The sequence below is a fragment of the Cibotium barometz genome, chromosome 52 (assembly GCF_041138505.1).
Source record: "Cibotium barometz isolate CiBa-2024 chromosome 52, ASM4113850v1, whole genome shotgun sequence".
Taxonomy (NCBI): Eukaryota; Viridiplantae; Streptophyta; class Polypodiopsida; order Cyatheales; family Cibotiaceae; genus Cibotium; species Cibotium barometz.
In genome coordinates this window covers 17673026-17692397 of record NC_141097.1, presented here as the reverse complement: position 1 = coordinate 17692397, position 19372 = coordinate 17673026, and the positions used below count along the sequence as shown (strand labels likewise).

General features: G+C 40.0%; 1 protein-coding gene across 1 annotated transcript; it reads right to left on the bottom strand.

Annotated features, from left to right (window-relative positions):
• Positions 1-9080: 9080 nt before the first annotated feature.
• LOC147608886 (nuclear pore complex protein NUP50A-like) lies at positions 9081-11707 on the bottom strand. Its single transcript, XM_086788396.1, has 3 exons — positions 11451-11707; positions 11307-11359; positions 9081-11142 (listed from the first exon to the last, which is right to left on the bottom strand). The coding sequence occupies exon 3, from the start codon at positions 11076-11078 to the stop codon at positions 9492-9494; it is 1587 nt and encodes a 528-aa protein (XP_086644522.1). The 5' UTR covers positions 11079-11142; positions 11307-11359; positions 11451-11707; the 3' UTR covers positions 9081-9491.
• Between the last annotated feature and the right edge of the window lie 7665 nt (positions 11708-19372).

The window sequence follows — 19372 nt, the reverse complement described above, 5'->3', positions numbered from 1 at the left end:
TTTCGTAAGAAATTTGAGATATCTACTCCCACCGCAGCAAATGAGGTAAGATCATAATGGTAAGTTTTAGTAAGCATTGGAATTTGTGATAATAAGTCAGAGATAGTTTGGTGACCGTCATCCTTATTCTTATCAAGAGTTGCAAGTACTCGAACCCAATCATTGAATGAGAGGAATTGCAAGATGGATGCAAAAGGAAACATCTTAGGATTGATAGATGACAAAATCTTGTTCTGAGCCTCTTCATCCAAGTTATGCATGCCAAGTCATGTTGGCAAGCTTTTAACTTGGTATGTTCCATCGGAATCTCGACACCCCTTAGAAGTGGAAAGATCTAAAATCCAAAGAAAGGTATTAGAGTTTGAGATAAATATGAGATAGGGACTACCTTCAACCAACCAGCATGTATAGCAAAATTGTTGTGATCCCTCATCTCACCCTAAAAGTAAAGCCTCCTACTTAAAACCTATCAGCTCATTGAGCATAATGATAGTGAGGAGAGCTAGACTTCTAAGGTCAAGAATATCAAGCTAGATGTTCCATGTATCTCCCATTTAAAGAGATGTATACTACAGTTATAGTGTGTTTTCAGTCTTCTACATCAGCTAGTCAGAAAAACTCCAAGAACCTTATCCAACTTGACCAGTAAAAACATTAAACATGATTATATAACAATAGATTTGTATATAATAATCATGTTACAAGTACGTGGAGCCAGTGACTCCATTAAGTGAAAAAGAATTTTTTGTTATAGAGCATAAACCACAAAAATATTTTGAGAGAATAGATCCTGTTACCTGCATCCATCCAAACAGACAAATAAAGAGTTAGCCCGTGTGTGTGTCTTGCAGGTGTCAAAGGACCTATCACATGTTATAGATGTCACCCAAAATAGCCTATGGTTTATGTAGTGATGGGATCATTCCCCTTGATATTTCTAGAATATAGTATCATCCCAAAGCAAAGGGATAATTCAGAAATTGGAAGATAATTGGCTACCTAGTGATCTCTATAAAGAGATCCAATATTGTTTCCTATTATATGAAAAAATAGCTAGCTTCTTAGAAATCCCAAAAGAACCAATAGATATATCCAATCATATCAGTAGCGCAAATTAAATTTATCTGTTACAACCTATCAAGGTACTCAAGTATCTCTAAAGATAATCCCTAGAAATATCACAACAATCCACATATTCTTCAGAGGATTGGTAGTCATGTTAAGCTTATCTTAGGAGATCTTTTTGCATGAATTCAGAAAGCCACCTATATGTAAAAAAATCATCATTGTCACTACATATTAGTAGTATTATGAAATACGTTCTAATGGCGGCTTCCGGGCGACCCTGTTTTGACAAGAGAAGCTATATACATTCTCATGTGCACATGACCTCCCCTTATCTAACTAAACCAAGGGTTAAGTTCTCAAATTGTGAGTTATATTAAAAAATTGTTTGGCCTATATTTAGGCCTATTAAAATTTCCAAAATCCGCGTAGTGCGCTAATGTATCAATTTATTGAATCAGCATTGAGTACCATCAGCCGTGCATGACCGGACATAAGCCTATTATAACAATATCTTGGGCACCATAGATTAAGGAAAAAGTAATGCACATCCATATTTGGTGCTCTATCAATCCATGTGAATGAGATTTGGGGCCAAATTAGCTCAAGGATATATCTCCATATGCCTAGATCAATCCGCATCTACTACTTAAATAGTTGGTATTAATCATAAAAGATTTACAGGATCATCACACACAAAAAAAACCAAAAATATATCATAAATAATATTGAATCCGTATTATAAGCCGTTCTCATCCCTAGTTAAAATTTTTGAAAAAAAACAGAATGCTTATTAACAAGATCAACATAGCATCATGACCTGATATTCATAAGAAAAGATATGCACAGCCTTGTATCCTCAATTAAATTCAAATATTTATACTTGATTCTAGCATAAAGATTGAGAAACTTTTCCAAAAAATAACTCAGACTCGACTGTGGAATAAAAACTAAGAAACCATTTCCAAAAAACCAGCATGTATATCATCCGAAATCGGATGTTCATCACGTGTAGGATTCCCTAAGGGTCATCATCCAATCACGCAATACAAGTTAGAAATTTTCAACACACAGTCTGAGGTATATGTAATATGGACATAGCACAATACGGGTTTCCATATAGTCATTAACCCATCTGTACTAAACACAGAGTTTCCATCAATAGTTATCAAGGGATTCAATAATCATAACTAGGATATGCGAGGTAAATCTACAGGAGTTACCTGAGAGAAGGAACTCCCAACTGATGCTAGCATAAGAGACATGGCAAACAACCACAAGAGATGGGCTAAGTGAGTGTATAAGCACTCACCTTGCTCCATTTATATAGGTAGAGCCGAAGGAAGCTTCCAAATTGCCATCACAGCTCCTCGCCCAGCGCATTTGCAGAACCATAACCCACCTTCGTCGGCTTCCCACCAGGTTATGTGCAAGGTCATAAACCATAGCCAGCTAAAGCCGGCTCATCAAAAATGAAAGCCATGTCAGGCGGCTAGAGTCGGCTCAGTAGAAATGAGAGCCATGTCAGGTGAGTTAACCTCGCTATGCACGAGATTAGGTATAGTTTATTATTAGAAAGGTGCCATATGTGAATGGTCCCTAGTTACAAGGTAGTTATGTGAATCGACCTTCCAAGGATTAACACCACTAATAAGGGATGCACCCAAATTAAAATGTGCAAGTGAGAGTGTTTGTGTGTGTGTGTGTGTGTGTGTGGGAGATATAGAGATGAGAAGTATCCAATTTTTAGTGAGTTTATAAAAGATGAGAAGCATGTTTTATGTGTGTGTGTGTGTGTGTGTGTGTGTGTGTGTGTGTGTGTGTGTGTGTGGACACATACAAGTGTGCTTACTTCGAGGAAAATGGTATCATTTTTAATATTTATGCTTTGTAAGCTTGAAGATGAAGTTTCATCGGATTGTTTGAGTTGATAAAAGGGAAAATGTAGGCAAGCTTTTGTTAGCCTTTTGCCTCCAGCAGGAAGTTCAAGTGTGAACAAAGTTGATCATGACACTTTTTACCCTATGCTGGAAGGGTTTTTTTCCCATGAGAACACACCCTTAGTGTGTTACCAACCATGCTAGCCCTCTAAGCGCTACTAGTACACTGAACTCCACATGCTCATTGTACATTCCACCTATCGCTATTGTCTTTGTTGCGCCCACTGAGCTCATGTGTGTGTTTTGTCTATGAGTCTATGCATAGCATCTCCTTTCACATCCAACATTGGTATTAGAGCTATGTTGCCTCTTGAAGACAGTGCCTAGGGTTTATAGTTTGGCTTCAAAGCCAATGTTCCGGTGAAAGTTTTAGAGCAAGCGCTACAGAGCTCTTATTCTGTTGACGTTTCTGCTGCTCTCTATCTCAGTAGTGCCGCTACACGTTCTAGGTAAGATCTTGCTCTGAGTACTTTCTCTCAGATCTAGGTTTTCTATCTTCTATTGTACATTGGCAACATTTTTCTTAATATTGTCGTACTTTCAAGGCACGCCCCCGCACTAGCACTTCACTTAGCTTACATCCGAGTTTTTCAACTGATACTACTCTTGCTATGTTGTTGTTCAGTCATTCAGCTTTCTTTTGACATTGGACTTCTGTGTCCGTCAGCTTTGAACTCTAAGCTTCTCAACATTTGAATCTTGCATTAGTTGATTTTGCTTTGTTAGCTCATTTAACAATGTCAGTCACTTTTGCCTTAGTTACTTTCTGCATTCAGTGTATGGCTTTCAGTCTTTTCAGCATTCAGCACTTTGCTCTACATTCAGAAGTCTGCTTTTCTGTCTACGATTTCCTATCTTCGGTAGTCAACGCTTCGTATTTCGAATTTCACAATTGGCCAGGGTTACTTTTCTGGCTACAGTTTACTTTCAGAAAATTAGATTACACATCTACCAACTCAGAACTGTTGACTTTACGTCAACTTTGGAGCTGTTAACGCCATGTCATCTATGGACTCACTGACTTCACGTCAGCATCTGACCTGCTGATTCAACGTCAGCTTCCGATTAGCTGAATCCGACGTGCTGCCTCCCCATCCGACTTTGCACCTACCAATCAGCAATCTGCTTTTGGTAAGTTTGCACATCCCTCTACCGACATTTGAAGTACCTTGACTTCCTTGTAGGTAATCCCTATGTCAGATACACTTCGGTCTGTATATTCCTTTGCCACATGTGCAACATGTCCGAAAACACCAATGAATTGTTCGGCATGGTGTCCATTGTGAGGACAAGTTGGATGGAGCCAACTATCCCATGCGGATATATATGATGCGTCATATTCTGGTGGCCAAGAATCTATGGGTTTGTGTATCTGGTTCTGACACCTGGCCTGTCGAGCCCGCATCAACATGTCCTCTGGATCCAGTGTTAGAACCAATGACTTTGGTTCTAGCAGCAGTGTATAACCTGCATCTATTCTTCCTACATCGAAACAACTTAGATGGGATGCCAAAGATGCACATGCGTATGCACTTATTTCCCTCTCCTGCAAATGGCAAGTTATTCCTCACAACCGATCATGTTCCTCTGCTAAGAGCGCATGGGATGTCCTTGCCTCTCTATATCAGATCCTTAATGAAGCCCGAGTTGCTTATCTTTGGAAAAATCTTGACTTGGAGCATCTTACAGAGGGTGAATCTATGGATGCATTTCTGACCCGTGTCAAGGATATGCAAGAACATCTCATCACTATTGAGATGAGGTTATTCCGGATAGTTCTCTTGTCTCTACCGTTCTCAATAGCCTGCTTGAATCATATCACGGATTTGCTACCACACTCCGTCTCCTAATAAAGAGCAATTCAGAATTGTACACTGTTGATGAGTTGGTGGCTATCCTACTTCAAGAAGAGCAATCTCGTTCTAATCAGAACAATATGCTAGCTTCTGATCAGGCATTTGCTGCCTCCCATCGTGGCAAAGGCAAATCTGGGGCTCCATCTCGTGCTAAGCCTAAGGGCCAAGCACCAGTCAAATAACCCAAAACCCAAAGAGGAGCCAACTAAGAAAAAGAAGAGATGCAATTACTGTCGAAAACTTGGTCATGTTTTAGAAGACTGTCGAAAGTGGCGGGAGGAGAGTGAAAAAAAGAAGCAGTAGCAAGGACTTGTTGGCACTACAAATGACAATGCAGAGGAAGCCAATTTTGCACACGATGGCGATGCCCTGACAGTAACATGCAGTGATCTGTCTGTCCATGTCAGATGTTGACTAGTACTTTGATTTTGGTGCCACTAAGCACATTACTTCATGTAAGAAGCTATTTTCTAGCTTGTACGATGCTTCGTCAGGTGGAACAATTTTGTGTGCTAACAATGCATCCTATGCCATCAACAAAGGCATTGGCGATGTGGAATTGACTTCATGTTCTGGGGATCCTTATACTCTTGCCAACACCTTGTATGTACCAAGAATCCGCAAGAATCTCATTTCTATCTCAGCAATTGCCAAAGCTGGCTTGAAGATTCAGTATTCTGATCATTGTTGTTCCATTCACGACAAAACTGCTTCAAATGCGCTTCTCTTATCCGGTACACTGCGTAATGGCCTATACACGCTTGACATGTATGAAAGGAGTATTGATCCTCATGCAGATGCCATGACTATTTCCACACCACAGATTCAGCGTGACACTAAGCTTTGGCATGCTCGGTTTGGTCACTTAAATTTTCCATCTCTTATGCAGTTACAGCGTCAAGTTATGGTTCACCTATGTAGCTCCCCCACAAGCATGTATGTGAGGGGTGCATACTGGGAAAGATGCATCGTCAGTCCTTCCCGAAAGATGGCATTGTTCGTGCTACTCACCCATTGCAGCTAGCTCACAGTGATCTGTGTGGTCCTATGCAGGCTCCCTCTTTCAGTGGACATCTGTACTTCATGACTTTTATTGACGACTATACACGCTTCTATTGGGTGTATGGTCTGAATGTCAAATCAGATGCCTTCTCCGTTTTCTGCCCGTTAGTTTCTCCCTCTTGCTAAAAACGCTTGCAATCATAAGTTGTTGACATTACGTACTGACAAAGGGGGGGAATATTTGTCAAATGAGTTTACAGCAATCATGCCGTCCCATGGCATTTCTCATGAGTGTACTACTCCTTATACACCACAGCAGAACGGCGTAGCTGAACGTCGAAATCGAGCACTCATGGAAATGGCCACATGTATGCTCAAAAGCAAGGATCTGCCATCTAGATTTTGGCTTGAGCGGTCATGTGTGCCCAATTATGTACTGAATTGCTGTCCAATTAAAGCATTGAAATCTATGACAACTTATGAAGCTTGGAATGGCAAAATTCCAGTCATAACTCATATGCATGTATTCGGTTGTCTGGCTTATGTGCATGTACCAACACAACATAGACATAATCTTGAAGCAAAGGCTTTGAAATGTATTTTCGTGGAGTATAGCAGTGAAAGAAAAGGATATCGGCCGTATGTTCCATCCAGTCAAAAGCTTATTGTATCCAGAGATGTCGTCTTTAATGAATTTGCATCCCAACCCATGCTTTCCTGTCAGCTACAACCATCCATTGATGCTCTGGATGTATTTGATACATTGCTACCTTTGTTTGGTACTGGTGTTGACTCTTCTCAGCCTTGGCTCCACCTTGGATTCCATTGCCATAAATGATACATTGGAGTTAGGTGATCTGCCTGCTAGCAAACATGCTATAGACACCAAGTGGGTGTTTAAGCAATGGAATCCTTGGCTCCGCCTTGGATTCCATTGCCATAAATGATACATTGGAGTTATGTGATCTGCTTGTGCTAGCAAACATGCTATAGACACCAAGTAGGTGTTTAAGCTGAAAGGGAAGAATGATGGCTCAATTGATCGGTATAAGGTTTGATTAGTCACCAAGGGCTATGCCTAGAGGGAAGGCATTGACTATGATGAGACATTTGCACCTACATCACATATGACGACCATTCGGACTCTGGTTGCATTAGTTGCGTATAAAGGTTAGAACGTGCATCAGTTGGATGTCAAAACTACATTTCTGAATGGTGATATGCAAGAAGAGGTTTATGTCACGCAACCTCCTAGCTTTGTTCAGCAGGGTGCAGAGAATCAGGTATGCAGATTGCGTAAAGCACTATATGGCCTTAAACAGGCTCCTCGTGCTTAGTATCAAAAGTTACATGCATACTTACTCCCTTGCCAGTTTCAAGAATAGCTCCACTGAAAGCACTCTTTATGTCCACATGAAAAGCAATCATCTCCTTATTCTCAATCTTTATGTAGACGATCTACTCATGACAGGCCTTGACGAGGGGCACATTGCAACTTTTATTGCTGACCTATAGAATACATTTGACGTTTTCGACATGGATCTTCTGCATTATTATTTGGGTATCCAGTTTGTTCCGACTAAGGAGGACATCATGTTATCTCAATGAAGATACATTCAACAGCTGCTTTCAAATGACAAAGTGCAAACCTGTTTCTACTCTTATAAAACCATGTCTCCGCCTGTCAATTGAAAATTCTTTTGATGTAGCCACCTATCAGCAAGCTGTCGAGTACCTTATTTATCTGTGCAACACCCTACTAGACTTTCAATATGCAGTGTCACAATTGATCAGGTTTATGCATTGTCCTGGCACTCGTCGACATTGGCAAGCAATGAAACGTGTCTTCCGCTATCTTCAAGGCACTTAGCACTATGCATTGTTTTACAACAATGCATCGTCTTTATGCTTGTCTGCCTACACAAACAGTGACTAGGCAAGATGTTTTAACACACGAGTGTCAACCAGTGGATATTTCCTTCTTGACAGCTCATATATCTCATGGCTCAGCAAGAAGCAACCAACAGTAGTAGCCACATCCAACTATGAAGCTGGATACAGGGCAACATTCACAGCTACTGTGGATGTGTCTAGCTTCGTCGTCTTTTGGGTGATCTTGGTATTGGACAACAATTTGCTAATTTGCTACCACCTTTTAGTCTGACAATTAGAGCACATTAGCAGTTGCACGGAATCCGATATTCCATGCATGAACAAAACACATTGAGGTGCATTATCACTACGTCGAGAAACGGCTCCATGCTAGAGAGAGAACCTTGACCTACGTACCGACACAAGCCAATGTGACAGATGGCTTTACCAAGCCCCTTTCTAGGGAGAAGTTTGAAGCTTTTCGATAAGCTCTAAACTTATACCTCTACTAGGGTAATCTGCTACACTCTATATCAGTTCACGCCATTCACTTCAAAGGGATTTTAGCCTTCTGTCTCCAAGAAGATCAGGTGTGAACAAAACTGATCACAAGCAGTTTTTACCTTGTGTTGGCAAGGATTTTTTTTCATGAGAACACACCCTTAGTGTGTTACCAACCACGTCAGTCCTCTTAAGGGGTACTAATACGTTGTACTCCACGTGCTCATTATCCAATTGAGTACATTCCAACTATCGCTATCATCTATTTTGCTCTCTAAGCTTGTACGTGTGTTTTGTCCATGAGTCTGTGTTAGACTTCTGCGTCTAGGTAGTTCAGCTATGAACAAAGTTGATCACGGACACTTCTTACCTTGTGATGGCAGGGCTTTTTTTCCCATGAGAACACACCCTTGGTGTGTTACCAACCACGCCAGCCCTCTAAGGGCTACTAGTATGTTGTACTCCACATGCTCATTATCCAATTGAGTACATTCCAACTATTGCTATCGTCTCTATTGCTCTCTGAGCTTGTGTGAGTGTTTTGTCTATGAGTCTGTGCAAAGAATATCCTTTCACATCCAATAGCTTTGTTGAATGGAATCATCTATTAGTCTTTCTCCCATTGGTAGCTTTTTCACATCCATGTCAATGAAATTAGGTACCACTATCTCCAACACTAATTCATCTATATGCCCATAAGAAGCACACATTGGCCAAGAAAGGTAAAAAATCTGTCTGCTGCTAAGAGGTAGATCGCTGACATGCAGCATGTCTTCTATCTGTGGAAATAATTGTTAAACCATAATAACCTGGAGTTTACGCATGTAAGCAAGGAAGAGAAGACAAGGACAAGGTCAACATTCATTGAATAAATCGTTAGAAAACATTCAGAATGTTCGGCGCAACCAATGGCACACAAGCGTGATTTTCATGTGGGCATATAGCAACAGAAACCACCAAAAAAGCCATAGACCTTACACAGCTGCCCCTCTCCTTAAACCTGAAAGCCCAACAAATGTCTGAAAAAGGTACTCACCTACACCTATTTGGTATTTCCTGAGAGCTTCTGACACCTTACCATACATCTGTATGCATATGCAAGTTCATATATTGAGACAGTTAATCTGCCATCATCAAATGCTTGCATAGTCAACTAGTATGTTTCCTTGGGTCTTCACAAGACTGCAAAACCAGCCTCTCATCCTCGTAGACATCATTTGCTAGCAACTTATGTCCCCACAGCATCAAGAAAATATCAAGACTCGTGAAGAGCCCTGGGTGAATTTTCAGGAGTTTTCAGACCTCCAAGGGAAACAATTTTATGTGCATCGACAGCATCCCTGAAATTTCCCGCAGACAGGCCATCCTTAAATTTCACTGCATAAGTCGTCAAGCTGTTTTTGCATTCTGCTGCACTATTCACACATGCAAATGTGACCCCTCGGCTGTCCATGCTGGTCATCTTCATGTCTGCAAAAAGGCCCGCATTCAGAAGTAGCTTATAGTTCCCTTTAGCCCTCATCAGCAGTCTCGGCTTAGCCGTTTTGTCTTCCGGGACGTTCACCTTGAGCTCTCCCTTCCCACGTTCTTTCCATGAGCCATCCACGAACTCAAAAAGAGTAGCATCTGCTCCAAAAACCACCTTTTCCTGCTCTTCTCCCGTCTGTACGAGAACCTCCTGAAATTGAATAGAGCTTGCAGGTGGTTGCAAGGAAGGCGCTGCAGTTAGTGAACCAGTGCTGGGTTGGGTGCTAAATAGCTGGAAGGTAGAGCCATTGCTGCTACTAAATGCTGTTGACGGGGTAGTGAAGGCTCCCTCACTGGCTGGCTTCAAGGCAAAAGCTGATCCAGAACTTGTTCCAGACATAGAGCCAGAACCAAATGTTTTCCAAGATGAGCTAAATGATGCGAACCCAGTGGGAGTTTCAAAAGCCAAAGGTGCCGTACCGAATGAGAAAGATCCAGGAAAAGCTGTTCTGAGGGATGGCAACGGACTTTTAGAGGCAGCTTTGTCAGAAGAGCTTGGCACCAATGGTGCGGCCAAACTCTGAACTTTTGCTTCCCCCGTTTGCTCAGACAATCCACTCTGATTCACTTCCGTTGTGTTCTTGCCTTCACAGTTTGGGTGGCCCCCACCATCATCTCTAACCCCTGGACCCTTGTCTGTGGCTGCCAACAATACTGGCTGATTATCACCCTTCCCATCATCCGATTGGCCCTTGGCACCATCTCCATCCCCTAAGCCACCCTCTTTAGAAGCAACCAACACTGGCTGATAACTCCCACCTTCGACCTTCAAAAAGCCACAGATCTCGGTATTTTCACCATCACATGTCTCCTTTCCACATTCTTCTGCAACAGTTGCACTCGCTGTCGCCGTACCATCCTGTCTATCGATTCCAACATCTTCAACACCTTCTCCAACATGCTGTTTACCTTCTCCACCATCTCTTACCTCATCTCCAGTATGCTGCTCACCCTTTCCACCATCTTCAACCGCACATGCACCACCTGGTCCCTTCTCATCTTCTTCACTTGGTGTTGCAGCTGAATCCTTACTACAACCTCCTTCCGAAGCCTGGGCTGTACTCACTGCCATTGAGGGGGCCACCAGACGGATCGAGGCAAAAGGGTTGGGAGCAGCCACTGCGGCAGGGACCGGGTTGCGCCGCACTTTTACAATTCTGCGACTGGCCAAAACCTCCTCCGGAGCCTTCTGGAAAGATCCAGACTCTAGGGAAGCAGAGCTACCACCTTCAGAATCAGAGCCATCATCCTTCGCGATCTGCCGCGAAGCCCCTCTCTTCTTTGCAGGGGGGCCAGCAATACCATTGTCACCCATCTCAAACCTCTTCAGTTAGGGCTTCTTCTGCCTGGAGACGACGAGGGCATGCAGATAGGAAACCCTAGAACAGTCCAAGGAAAGGCCAGTGAGGTTTCAAAAACCCTAGGACATGGAAACCCTAGAACACAGAAGCTCTGAACCTGTGTGAGCGTGTGTGTGCAAACCATGAAAGAGACAAAGAGACAGAAACGAAGGCACAGTGCAGAACAGCAAGAAAAGGAATACCTGGGCTGGAGAAGGGGGCACGCAGTTTCTCCCCGTCTATGCATCATCTGCCGCTGCACAAGAAGAATGCTTAGTAGGTCATAAGAAAGCTCAAACCCTTGCTCTTTAGGCCCTTGGATCTATGACTAAACTATGAAAATGCACCTTGGAAAATTTGATGGTCATTTTGTTTGTGTTTTCTAGGTGGTGCCCCCATGGGCCATGTTGTGCACCTCTCCCAGGCCTTGCAGGCAACCATTCTAGATGACGAACACAGACAAGCATTGCTGATGGACATTGGGCATATACAAGCATCATTTGTAACCAATCATCTGATGATGGACATTGGGCATATACAAGCATCATTTGCAAGTTGGGAAGATTCCTCTCCCAAGCCTTGCAGGCAAGCATTCTAGATGACGAACACAGACAAGCATTGCTGATGGACATTGGGCATATACAAGCATTGCTGATGGACATTGGGCATATACAAGCATCATTTGTAACCAACCCTAAGCATCATTTGCAATCCAATCAAAAGGGCTCTACATTGCTAGGGAAGGCAACCACATGTGGGCATATGTCCAAAGGGTTGTTCACATAAGTGTCCACCTAGAATCAAGGCTTAACACCTTACCCATGTTTTGTTCAAAAAGACTTCCACTTAGAAGATGGGCACTTTCCTTTGCGAGCTCTTTGTCCTTGTCCGAAAACACATCTATAAACGTAGACTTATACTCTTTACAACATGCATTTTAGTACCTTGATCCTAGAGGGGATCAAACTCAAGGCAGTGAGTGGTATCTAGCCACTTCGGCTCGTATAATTAAGACTATCACCCCTTATCAGTAAGCTAAAAACACACATTTGTAGCTTGGGCTAAGCTTCTCTCTCCAAATGTGGAACAAAGAATATAATTTATCTAATCACGCAAGGAGTGCATAAGGATGGGCAAGGAGAAAGTTAATCAAAAAGTGACCTTTCACATCAATAGTTTGTGAGCTTAAATAGCTATTGAAGTTGATAAAATATGCAATATGAAGTTGAATGATGTGACCATTTAAGTGCATAATGAAGCATGCACTTTAAGATTCATTTTCTAGACCTAAGACTGAGAAAAAAGAAAGGTGGAGGTAAAAACAAAGGAAGTGACAAGAAGGTTGAAGGAGAGCATGGTCATGAAATGACACAAATGTGATTTATATTTGCCTTTATTTATATGGCTACTGTTCCATTTATTAATTAATTAATGGTGTCGAGAACCTTAGCGAAAATAGCTTTATGTAACCTTAGGAAAAATAAGTTAAATTATTTATAAAATCGAGATTCTTCTACCAGATTCTCACTATCTCACCTAACCACCTCATATGTTTATAAAAGGGATGAGGTCTTATTTTGAACGTAGGGCTAACAACAAGGCATATGCATGGGGTGGCACATCATGTTAATCTAAATATTATTGAAGTGTGTTTGCATGCATAAAGCATGGTATTATGTGAATGGAAATATTCTAAATGTGTGCGAAAAAAGATTCATGTGACATGTATATTGAATACTTAAAGGTATGGAAGATGTAGTATATTGGAAGCATGGAGATGGAGGGAAAATAGTGAATTTCATCATTTGATTAATGTAGCACATTTTATTATGCCCCAATTGTGTGTATGCTTTTAAAACTCAATCAAGCAACTCAAGTGCATATCATTTCATTGTGCTTAGTTTATGAGTGTGCATATTCAACAATTTTTTCGAAGTTTCATGCATCAATCTCACTAAGATTTCAAATGAAGTGTCACAATATAAGTAGGGCATTTCAAGCTTTAGGCATACCCATCCATGTGGTGTTGTAAAGGTGCTTATATGAAAGCTTAGTAAGTGGTGTATAATTTTTGGTGAATCTCTCAATCTAAGCTCTTAGTGATCGCTATTGAAATTTCTTGAGATATGGGGAATAAAATCTTGTGGTGGGTGGTGAGAGTTGAACTATGCGAGAATAGTTTAAGGATGAGGGAGACAACAAAGCTTACTACATACTTCATGAGGGGTGGATTTCAAACGGCAATAAGGAGGTATATTTTACGAACGACATTCTCTTTTACATAAAGGATAGCATGAGAAATTGAAATCTCACCTAGATTTAAAACAAAATTTTCGTAGAGGCCAAATTTGCTAGAAAAGATAATAGAGAGCACGTCCAAACTGTTCCCAATCAAGCTATCATGAATTTCTAGAAAACCAACATTTTCTTTCATAGAAACTCTCCTTCATTTTTTCTTTTCTTTAGCTCTAGTTTTTCTTAAGACTTGTAAATATTTTCTCATAGGATATTTTTGCCACCCTCAAGTAATGAAAATACTATTATAAATTATTTCAAATTTTTTTAAGTGTGCCAATATCCATTAAAAGAAAACCAATTTAAAGCATAATCATTTGTTTCAAATCAAATACAACAAAGTTTCTCATGTATAATCAAATACAACCAAGTTAAAGCATTATCATAGTTTGTTTCAAATCTCCATTAGAAAAAAAACAATTTAAAGCATACCCAATACAACAAAGTTTCTCATGTAATAGAGCACTTTAAAGACCTCATTTGTGTGTCTCTAATCCAAGACAAAATTCTGTGTCCTTTTTCTTAATCCTTTTTCCAAGATTTATGCAATTATAAGGATCATGATGCCAAGTGGATTATAATGTCATATAAAGTTGGCATGTGCATTTGTTTAACTCTTCATGTTTTTGCAAAATTCTGAAGTTGACACTTTCTTGCCATTCTTGTTTCAATCCCCAAGAACATCTTAACTTGAACATTAGCATGCTATCTCTTTGTCCTTGCACTCTCTATCTAAATTGTGTTTTCTTTATCGTGATTTGAATAGATGTAGAAATAAAGGGCTTCTTTAGAGTTTGTGTGTTAAATAAAGGGCTTCTTTAGAGTTTGTGTGTTAAATAAAGGGCTTCTTTAGAGTTTGTGTGTTAAATAGGAGTATAATAGAACTTCTTTTTCATAAAAGATTTTTTGATAGAAACTCAATCAAATAATTCTACTATAAGGAGTTTGATTGAGTAATCATCAAATGATAAAGTGTACAAATGCATTGGCATTTTCTTTTCAACTAATTGTTGATATTAAAAGCTTTTAGGGCCCTATATTTTTGTCCAATCACCAATTTTGGTCATCTCTAGTCTCAAAGGTGGCACCTTAACTTTCTCCAAATTTTTAAGCTTGATGCACAAACTTTTAAAAAAAATCATGTTAGAAATTTGATCACCTCATTATAGTTTCTAACACTAATCATGTAATTGAGCCACAAAAGTAGTTCAAGCGAGAAAGATGGCTCTTACTTACAAATTTTAAACAAATGGAAAGGCAAAGAGACTTAAAATTACATAGAGCTACTTGAGTATGCTTGGTAAACTTGGTAAAAGTTTAAAAACAAATCATGTGCATTCTGAATATACTTAAAAAAATAAAAAATGATGTAATTTCCTTACCTTTGAGGATAAGTATGTAAGAATTTAAGATATTAGTTGATGGAAGGTACGTGTCAATGGTTTAAATGCATTTGAAAGATTTTTGTATATGCTTAAAAAGTTATTTTATGTGTTGACAAAGTGAAATTTAAAAACTTTGGATGTTTTAATATTTTAGTTGTACCGTTTCCTTGGATATGTACAACATATCCTAATCTTGAAGATGTGTATGCACGTACTAATAAAAAGTGTACATCCATACCACATACCAATAAAAAGTGTACATCCATACCAACTCAAAATGCAAACATATAATATTTAGAAATAATGGTGCTTCGATGATATATGTGAATTGGCTTTATGTTACTATTTTATGATGATGTAAAGATGGTACAGTGTGATAATTTTCTTAAAAAAATGAAATTTAAAAAGTAGAACTTTTCGACAAAGAGTGCATAAATGATAACCATGAAAGACTACATTTTGTTTTAAAAATTTATGATTTTGTGTTGAGAGTATTTTTCTTTGAAATGTTATAGCTAAAATATATTTGGAACATTAAAGAGGATCATTGTGTAATGGTAGATGAGATGTGGGAAGAGAGGCATGAATGGGCCAAATCGATTGCAATTTCCTAGTAATCAAAGTGTGATACCTTTACATATTTAAACTTTATATATGGGCTTTGAATGGTGGAGTACTAGATTAAAAGTGTCCTTATTATTTGAGGGTGGCTGGTTGTAAAGTTATTAGTCATTCCATGATAATGTACTTTGTGATAATGTACTTTGTCATTTTTTGTGGTGTTTTGTTCTTTTGCAAATTTAACTTTTTAGCATATCTTTGGTAAACTAAGAAAGACATACTTTTCTATAGAGCATAATAGTAAGCACTACATAAAACTCCCCACCTCTCCTTTATGTGTGTGTGTGTGTGTGTGTGTTTTGGGGGGGGTGTTTAGATATAGAGCTCAACTAGTGCTATAGACATTGATGACTCTCCTAAGTGGCAGCTTCCATACTTACTCCATTAGAATGGTTGGTGAGATTACCGTTGATATGCACCAGTGGATGACATGCTGTGTGACAGCTACATTAAGGTTACTAGAGCATGGCATAGTTATAGCTCCAACTCATATAGTCAAGTTCACACTATGGACCGACTATTTATATATTTTAGTGTGGAGAGTACTATCCCTTATAGTATGTACTCTTGTCTTTTTGGTATAGTAGATTGAGAGAAGAAGAAGATAGAAGAAAATCCAGTCATCCATGTCTCTCTTGTGTCCTGCTCTCTTTGTGTGTGGGTGTTTGCTTGCAAGTAAACTCAAGCTCTACCTCTCCCCTACATTCTTTGATGGTATCAAAGCTTCGGTTCATGTGAGATCTAAGGAGGCAAGAATAAGGCAAGCAAGGAAGCCGTACATAGGTAAGGGTAATTCCATCTCTTTCTCTCTCTGATTTTGGTGCAACAAAACAAGAAAGAAACTGTTTCACATTGAGATATCCTTCTCGGTGAAAGACCGTATAGTGTGTAGTTTTTGTTAATTAAGTTTTTGCACTTTCTAACGTGATTTCGGGATCCATTTGGATGCTGTAAGGTTTTTGTAGGAGCTGTGGGAAAGTGTTGTTTCAAGATTGTTTTTGCCTGGACTATGTTTTTTGAAGAACAATAGTTTGAATCTCATGTGTAGACAGTTTGTTTTTTGAAGAACAACAGTTTAAATCTCGTGTGTAGACTTCCTTCTCAAGGTTTACAACAACTACATTTCTTACAAGTAGTTCTTGATTTCTTGACCTTGGTTAAGAGTTTATATGTTTAGTAGAGGGAATCTCTAATTTGAGTCTAGACTTCCCTCAAGGTTTACAACCACATTTCTTACAAATTGTTCTTGATTTTCTTGACCTTGGTCAAGAGTTCATATGTTTGGCACTGAATCTCCATGTGTAGCTTGGTGGACTCCAATATTGCAAGGTGGTCCTTAACCTCTAGGAAATGATATTTGAGTAATGAATTCTCTTGTTTCAAGAGAACAATATGTTGCTGTAAGTACCCTTTCCATTCATTTTGGTGAGTGAGGTTTCCTCAACATTTTGCAAAAGCATGTGAACGCAACCCCCCCACCTCTTAAGGGTGTTTTGTGCCTTGGTGTACACCATTGTTATGTACACCCAACTGTAAATGGTTTTTAAAAAAAAATCTTCAAGGTTTACCTCTTGACTATATTGTGGTAGCCCAAATTTGTAAGTCAACAGCAAGTTGCTTAAGTGTTTGGTGTCTAAAGTAGGTGTTGTGCAAGAGTTAGAATAAGGGATAGCTCCCACATGGGGGCTTAAACAAATCCCCCCAAGAAGTATTAATGGAAGCATTAAAATATTATATGGAGCCCGAGCGTTGTTTTAACCTACATTTCCAACTTTGCCCCTTTTGACATAGTTGCAACAGCCAGGCTTCATTGGGTTTCAGTATTAATTGCAAGGGGCTTAGCTTTGCCTAAGGGAGAATTTGGTCGGGTTGTGGTGAAATACACCCCAAAGAAAGATTTTGTTGTGTGTTTGTCAAAGACCAACACTCACTGAGATTAATGCTCGAGAAGCCGTTCATAGCACTACAACATTGCTTACAATCCATTGTAACCACACATATAGACAAGATAAATGAATAGGGGTTACACTACCCAACCCCACAAGCTCCAAACCAAATGATGTGGTAAGTCACCCACCAAGCTAGATACCAGCACAACCCTAGCAACACAAAGCATGTTGCCTCATAGCACCCACACATCTCCAACCATCACGGCTGTCACTCTGGCACTACCCACCACCACCAATGTGTTGAGATATTGAGCTGAACTAAGGCTACGAACATTGATGATCCGGCTAGGTGACGGCTTCCACACTTATGCCAATGGTACGATTGGTGAGATTATGGTTGATATGCTGCCAGTGGATGACAGATTATTTGACAGCCACATTTAGGTTACTAGAGAGTATGGCATAGTTATAGCACCAGCTCATATAGTCGGGTTCACACTATGGGGACCAACCTTTGTATGTTTTAGTGTGGAGAGTACTTTCCCTTATAGTATGTACTCTTAGCTTTTTGATATAGTAGATTGAGAGAAGAAGATAGATAGAAGAAAATTCAGCCATCCATCTCTCTCTTGTGTCTTGTACTCTTTGAAGGAAACTCAAGCTCTCCCTCTCCCCTCGCATTCTCTTTATGGTATCAGAGCTCTGGTTCCTATAAGAGCTGAGGAGGCAAGAACAAAGGCAAGCAAGCAAGAACAAGGCAAGAAAGGAAGCGGTATACATGGGTAAGGGTTTCCATATTTTCCTCTTTTATTTTAGTGCAACACTACAGGTGGCTATGAGAACTATAGGCAGGGAGGCAATTGTCTCAGATTGAGGCAACCTCCTTGGTGGAGGAAGAACTCCACATAGTGTGTACTTAACACTTAGATATGAATTTGAGGCACTTTTTGGGCCCCGTTAGACGCTGCAAGGTTTCTACAAGCTTTGTAGGAAAGTGTTGTTTTGAGACTGTCTTTGCTAGAAATGTGACTTCTGCAGAATAGTAGTGTGAATCTAGTATGCAAATAGCTTGTGCACATATCCTAAGTGTTGTAGGTGTTGACGGATGTATGTGTATGTGAGTGGCTTGCATACAGTGGCATTATAAGAGGTTGTAGTAGTGTAGGCAATGGACTGTGTGACAGAGTTTGTAGGTTACTATAAGTGAAGAGGCTTTTATAGGTGCTTAGCTGCTACAAGTAAAGATATCTAATAGCTTATCATAGATTGTGAGCGAGAAGTTAGACAAGAATAACTTCTAGGCATGGAAGTTGAGGATGATCAATTTCCTTACAGAAAATGATATTGGGAGTTCATCAATGGTGATGAAAAGGAGCCAAGGCTTCCTGAAGAAAATTTGATCCCACAACAAGTACATGCATACAAAGCCTAGCATGAAAGAGCTAGAAAGGTGTTGTACTAGTTGTCTATCATAGCGTGACGGACTCTATGATCGTGCATATATAAGATTCATAGGATCATAGGACACTTAAGGATGCATGAAACACATTGGGGTGAGGATGTATAGTACAAACACCCAAGATAGAAAGATGTAGCTAAAGTAGGAGTTGCATAATGTGACCAGAGGGAAGGTGAATATAAATGATTATTTGGCAAACGTTAAAGGGCTTGTAGATGCCCTTATGTCTATTGGAGCACTAATAGATGATGATGATATGGTGTCGGTGACATTGAATTAGCTTGGCAAGGAGTACAACCAGCTTCAAACCTCCATTTGAGTTCAGGAGAACATTCCTGATTTTTAAGAATTGATTTCTCTTCTCATCCATGAGGAGATGAATATTGGGGGAGGTTCATCCTCTAGAAATTCACATGAGCAGGCCTTCTACTCACAGATACGGGTAGAGGTAGAGGGAGGTCGCAGTCTAGAGGATGAGGTGGTTGATTTGGAAAGTTGATTTGGAAACTGAAATCAACATTAACAAATAGTAAGAAAATTAGTCTCATACAGGTGGAAGAGGCCACTCTAGAGGTAGGGGGAGCCAGAGAGGCCAAGGTGGTTGGCAAAGAAACTAGAAT